The sequence below is a fragment of the Pyrus communis genome, chromosome 16, assembly GCF_963583255.1.
Source record: "Pyrus communis chromosome 16, drPyrComm1.1, whole genome shotgun sequence".
Lineage (NCBI taxonomy): Eukaryota > Viridiplantae > Streptophyta > Magnoliopsida > Rosales > Rosaceae > Pyrus > Pyrus communis.
The window spans coordinates 12,585,057-12,591,613 of NC_084818.1; the positions used below are offsets into that span (position 1 = coordinate 12,585,057).

The 6,557-nt window shown below is 37.9% G+C and overlaps 1 protein-coding gene across 1 annotated transcript; it reads left to right on the plus strand.

Moving 5' to 3' along the window:
- The first annotated feature begins 3,472 nt into the window (after window positions 1–3,472).
- LOC137720225 (remorin-like) lies at window positions 3,473–5,693 on the plus strand. Its single transcript, XM_068459266.1, has 5 exons — window positions 3,473–3,715; window positions 3,824–3,874; window positions 4,103–4,190; window positions 4,630–4,711; window positions 5,271–5,693. The coding sequence occupies exons 1-5, from the start codon at window positions 3,535–3,537 to the stop codon at window positions 5,463–5,465; spliced, it is 597 nt and encodes a 198-aa protein (XP_068315367.1). The 5' UTR covers window positions 3,473–3,534; the 3' UTR covers window positions 5,466–5,693.
- Window positions 5,694–6,557: the final 864 nt, after the last annotated feature.

The following is a 6,557-nucleotide window of genomic DNA, read 5'->3' on the forward strand; positions in this document are numbered from 1 at the left end:
ACGAACTCTAGACTTGTATTCCACACGGCACGTCTTAAGTTCAATTCCTAACGCTAGTGAATCGCACGATAGTGGCCAATGAGAGACTGAAATGCCTTAGTGAGTTTTCTCGGTCATAAAATAGTGAACTGTCATTGCTAATTCATCAGTTGGTTATTTTTTTATTTTTTTTTTTTTAATTCTTAATATATTCTGGAAAATTTTGTTTAGCCCACAAAATTTATCAAACTAAATAAAAAAAAATGAAAATAAAGGCAAATTGGCTGTTTAATTGTGTTGCCAGACTGCCGGTTGAACAGCGGAACACTCCACACAACTACATTACTGCTTACGGCATGAAGGCGAAGGTAGCGGGCCTAACCCCCACATGGTGTCCAGCCACGCCAAAACATTAACATTCTTCATCCAAGAAATTGCACAATTGCTTGTTTTTATACGACCCCTCCTCCCTCCAGGGCGCGTGGCAATGACGAATGTACTAATTTTCTTTTTCTTTTATTAAAAAAAAGTATAGCTGCAGATGGATTATTTTGACGAATAAGATCGTTCAAACTTTGTTTTTTTTGTTTGAAAAAAAAAACATCAATCGGTGGTTTTATCACGGTAATATATTTTTTTTAGGCGGAGAATACTCACTTAGGCATTTCAGTCTCCTCTAGCAATCATCGTGCGATTCACTAGTATCAAGAATCGAATTCAAAACATACCGTGTAGAATACAAGCCTAGAATTCATTCACAACCACCGAATGATCCTATAGTAATTTATGTATTTGATTACTCTCTTTATGTCTGACCCAACAAAATTGTTTACTGGTCTGAACCTTTGTCCATATAGTGTAGTTTTCAAAAAGGTGTAGAGAGATAAATCAGTTGGTTAACAATTCGATCTTATTTGATGTACAGTTAAAATAGTATTATCTAGCATGAATCTTTGATTATAGTAAATCTAACTTGGGTCAGTGATCTTATTCAACAAGTCTCATGGTTTGAGGAACCTCAGAATATAATCAATGATCTACTTGTCGAGGATGTTAATCTTATGAAATGTTAGATGCGGAGCACTCTTTTTTCTTCTTAAATCGGGTTGAAATTCTCGATAAAGTTTTTATTGAGACCCATTGTTGTCCACCCTATTCTCTGACATGTATGTGTATTCGATTCTATGATTTAATGTGAATATAGTATTTTTCTGAATAAAAAAATGAAAAATAAAAACATAGGTCAACTAATACAATACTGATAAGTATTTGGTCTAGCGTTTTTTTTTTCCTAAGCTGATTGGGGGTGTAAGTTCGATTTTTCTCGTATTGCCTATAAAAAGAGAGCTCGCTCCAAATTCTTAGCCATCGCTTATAGTGGTTTGAACTTTGAATGATTTTGGCTTCATGTGTTGGTCTCCTTAAAGATACACAACTTATTCACAAGGAGATGTATGATCCAAGACAATTACCCATTGTTAAGTCGATGGTTATTGGTTAAACTTAAGATCAAGGTTTTAAAATACGCTAGGTGCCACTTAGTACTATGGTCTAGTAGTATTTCTCTTCACTTGTAAATGAGAGGTCTTAGGTTCGATTTTCGCCAAATGCGAATTTGAACCACATTATTTGCTAGCCCATTATGAGGCTAAGCCCACTTCCTTCCCCTAGTATAGACAATATCATTTGTTCAAAAACAAAAACCACCAACAAAAAAAAAAAAAAAACGCTAAGCGCTAGTCGAGCGGTGAACTGGAGCCTAGAGCCTAGATGGTTAGGCAGGGCTAGACTTATGGTTTAAGGTTTAGGGTTTAGGTTAACGTTATCGATTTTTTGTCTAAGTGAGAGTTTCGACCTAAGCAAGTACTTATGCAGGTTTAGACAGGCGCCTAGGCAGGCTGGGCGGACACTTAAGCAGGTCTAAGCACACTTTCTTAATTTTCAAACGACTAGAGACTAATCAGGATAGTGATCAACCTCCTAACACCTAGGCGGCGCTAAACGGAGATTGTTAGAACAGTGCTCAAGATGCATCACTCTAGTAAGGGTCGGAAAATCCTTTCAAAACTAATCATGGGTGAGTTTTGATGAACCATTGTAGTTACTAATCAGGCTCAATACATGGCTAAACGAATTTTAGGCACTGTTCTAAAAATCCCCGATTAGTGCCGCTTAGGCTGGCCACTGCCCCGATTAATGTCTAAGCGTTTGAAAATTAAGAAATGACACCTAGACCTGCTGAGGCGCTCACCTAGACTGCCTAAGCACCCGCCTAGCTGGCCCAGACTTGCCCAAACTCGTTTAGGCACCTGCCTAGGTTGCGACTCACTTAGACAGAAAATAAATAACTTCATTTTGCATTTTATTTTTTTCAATAAATTGTAAGAGACTTGTTCAATACTTAAATGAACACACATTATATACTTATTTCCCATGTTTTCATTATGTACTAATACTTCATAATATATACATGTCATTCTATTTTGTAGTTTATAATGAAATTATATATATTTTAAGTATAAACTGACACTTATTTACACGAAATATAATGAATCTACTTAAATCCGTCTAGACCCTGCTCGACCGCCTATACGCTAGGCCCTAACTCACCGCCCGACTATCGCCTAACGTATTTTAAAACTTTCATTTTAGGAAATTTGGACGAGTACGAAATTATGGAAATTGAGTCGGACTAGAAAGTCCCACCATTCCATCAAATCAATTAAGACCTGATTTGGTACTGAGGTGATTCTGAAAAAAACTGGTATAAAAAAAAGCTGGGAGCTGTTTTTGTGTTTGGTAAACATTCAGCTTCAGCTTTTTTTTCACAGTTTTGGGTGAAAAAAAAAGTAAAAAACAAGAAATTGCAAAACCCAGCTTTGAAAAACCGGCTTTTTTTCACATCTGTTTTACATAAAAGTTTACCGAACACTATAATACTGTTTTTTTTTTTTTCAAAAGCACTTTTACAAAAAAAGTTTAGCAAACACTCTGCTGCTTTATTTCACAACTACTTATTCTCATAGCACAGCAGAAGTAATTTTTTTTTCAAAACACAGCAATACCAAACCAGTCCTAAAAGGAATCAAACCCATGAATATAATAGGTTCAAATAATCGGAAAAGGGCAGAGAAAAGTAAAGAGAAAAAGGAAAAAGAAACAGAATAATGGTGATTCCCGCGCTATCTACGCGCGTGGGGATGACCCACCACACCATTCCTCCCACTGAAAAGCCGCACTTCGTCATAAAAATCTTTCAACGGACAACCCGACCCGAAACGGTGTCGCTTCCGTTCCCACGCCTTTGCCGACATAATCATATCTCAACCGCGCCTACGTGGCATCTCCATATCAGTTCATGTACATGTCGTCACGAACTATTGCACTTACACCAAACGCACACTCACCGTCGGATCCAAGTGTCTATAAAACCAACGGCTGATAACGCTCACGTCAGCTGAGCTCTCTCGCTCGTATATATACCGAAGGACGTGATGGGATTGCGATTGTGAGCTCTCGAGTTGTTATCCGTGAAAGATTTTTATTGAAGAAATAATGGGAGCAACGATGGAAGAGCAGCTGAAGAAGGCAGAGGCCGAGCCGTCTCTGCCAGTGGAGCCGCCCCCGGCTTCGGCCCCTGTCGACGTTGCCGTTGAGAAGAAAGCGGATGTGGTTCCGCCGAGTGATGTGGATGTCAAGGGTGGCGATGATACCAAAGCTCTCACCGTAGTTGACAGTAAGTGAAGTCTCTGTGTTTCTCTCTATTTGTCTCAGTGGACAGTAAAAAGTTAAAAACCTGCAGTGCGTTTGCGGTGAAATGTTTTTTGTTTTACTTTTTGAACAGAGGTTCCAGAAACTGTGGAGAAAAAGGCTTCAGGAGGATCAATTGACAGAGGTGAGTTACTGATTTTAATTTGGTTTGGTGAAATTATATTCCTTTTGGTTGTTTATGGTGGTGTTGAATTAATATTTATTAATAGTATTACCCCGAACTATCAATCATGTCGTCAATTTATATTATAACATTTAAATTAGTAATCTCAACTTATATTATAACATTTGAATTAGTAACCTCGACCGTCACAGCTAAAAGGTCGCATGTCAATTTTTTTTCGAATTACAGATATAGCACTTGCACAACTGGAGAAGGAAAAGAGTATGTCTTTTGTCAGGGCATGGGAAGAAAGTGAGAAGGCTAAGGCAGAGAACAAGTAAGCCTTGATTTCTCACTCAACCTAATTGCCTTTCAATTATTGTACCAAAAATATATGTGCCATGATTTTGGATTCCTAGAAGTCAAGTGGGGTGATTAGATTTACAATATGGTTTGAATTGTAGTAATTTAATTTGGGAAAAAAAAAATCTATGGTTAACAGGAATTAAATTATTGGTGTTCGGGTAGGGTACGGTGTTTGTCCTTTGCATCAGAGTGCGAAACTTCGAATCCCTATGCCTCTAAATTTGAGTAGTTTAGAATAGAGTATCGTCTTGTAAAAAAAAAAAAATGAATTGAAGTTGATATTTTACATATTTCAAGACATCGAGACTATTTCTTTGAAAGCAGAGCTGCATTTTGTGATAAGCTTGATGGTATTGTTGTTTTGTGGGTGATACTCTTCTTCCAATGACTTATAAAACTGTGAGACACAGGGCCCAAAAGAAACTTTCTGATGTTACTGCATGGGAAAGCAGCAGGAAAGCAGCTGTGGAAGCCAAACTCAGAAGCATTGAGGTAAAACTTCTTTTGTTTTTTGCTTTGTTCTAGATATACCCATGGAATGTTGGATGTTACGGTCCATCCAACGCCCCAGTTTTAATTTAATTTCTTGATTAGAATGCTGGAACATGGACTGGTTGACGATTGTAATTAATGGGAAATCATTTCCACGTACCTCTTTTCACCTTTTGCACACCGTGTTATTTTTGCCCCTTTATTCTCCTTTGATTTATATAATCCAAAGGCCATAAATTAGAGTGGGTGCATGGTGTGCAAGGGAGAGAATCGGGTGTGTGTAAATAATTCGCTGAAGATAAAACTTTCTTAACCTGTAAAATGTAATGCAATTAGAAATTAGTTGTGTTTCACTACCTAGTTAGTAAGCAAGAGGCACATTCTCTTTATCCATAAACAAAGTTTTCTAGTGGATCTTCTGTTTTGATTTCATGGAGAAGTGCCAGCAATTATGGAACCATCCATACTTTAACTTAAAATTAAACAGTATGAAGTTAACCGATTTAAGGAGCATTGTTCATAGTTTGTGTTCAACACTAACAGCTCCTATGGTTAACAGGAACAATTGGAGAAGAAAAAGGCACAATATGCAGAGAAAATGAAAAACAAAGTTGCCTTACTTCACAAACAAGCGGATGAAAAGAGGGCAATGGTTCTAGCCCAGAAAGGCGAAGAACTTCTTAAGGCTGATGAGACCGCGGCTAAGTACCGTGCAACTGGAAGCATTCCAAAGAAGTTCCTCGGTTGTTTTTGAAGTAGTGCTTTCAATCCTGGTTTGAAAACAATCTGTGTAACTTCTGGTTTTTTCATATGTATATCTTTCTTGTTTGCGCTTTTTGTACTTTGGGGTTCGGGTCGGTTTGGTCATTGTGTTCTTTAATTTGTGTGAAAACTGACTACAGAATCAGCAACTGTTCATTGTCATCCATGTGTTTATAGGAAGTCTATTTGACTTGTGAATTCCAAGTTTGTTATTTGTTTCTTCATATGGTTCAGATATCTTTTGGAGGATTGAAGTTTTTTTAGTAATGCGATAATTCTACACTAGTCATCTTTCATTGATTCCTAAAAATGGTCAAGAAACTCTTCTTTTCTACCACTGCATTCTGCAGCTTTCATTAGCTGAGATGCGCAGTAGCAGATCAACACTCCCTACTTTCAGCAAGCATCATGCAAAACAAAAACTGATAGACAAGAAGCAATAAAAGCATCATAAGAAGTTAGAGCTCGGCCTAAGGAGAAAAACTTGCTTGCACCGTCTCTTGCAACAAGTATCTCATATTTCTTGTGTCATGTGAGTGGTATGTGAGCTTATAAGTGAGAGAATCAATTGCAAGAAATGGAACTGTCTCTCACATGTACCATATCATGCAAGTGACGTGCGAACTTATGCACACGAGACCCGGGTGTAGGCACGTTCTTTCTTGAGCCCAAGCAAGCAAGCCCAGCGTGTGCTGGCGAGGGAGCCCGAGTAGGCCCGAGGGAGAGGCCCGGCACGAGTTGCCAGCCCGAGAGCTCGAAGGCAACGTGACGCAAGGCTAACGTCTGGGCGACGTTAGCCACAATATAAAATTAATAAAAATATAAAATATATAATAAAAAATGTTAAAAAATAATTAAAAAAAAAGTAAAAATTAATAAAAAATCCGAAAAAAAATTAAAAATTAAAAACAACTAATAAAAAATTTATAAAATTTGAAAAATAAATAAATAAATAATCAATTCGGGCATTTCATTCCCCAGCTTCGTCTCCATTGCCACCCCGCCACACTCGATCCCCGACCTTCGAGCACTCCACCTCCCGCGCGCCTTCTTCTTCTTTCTCTCCGACTCCTCTGTCACTGAA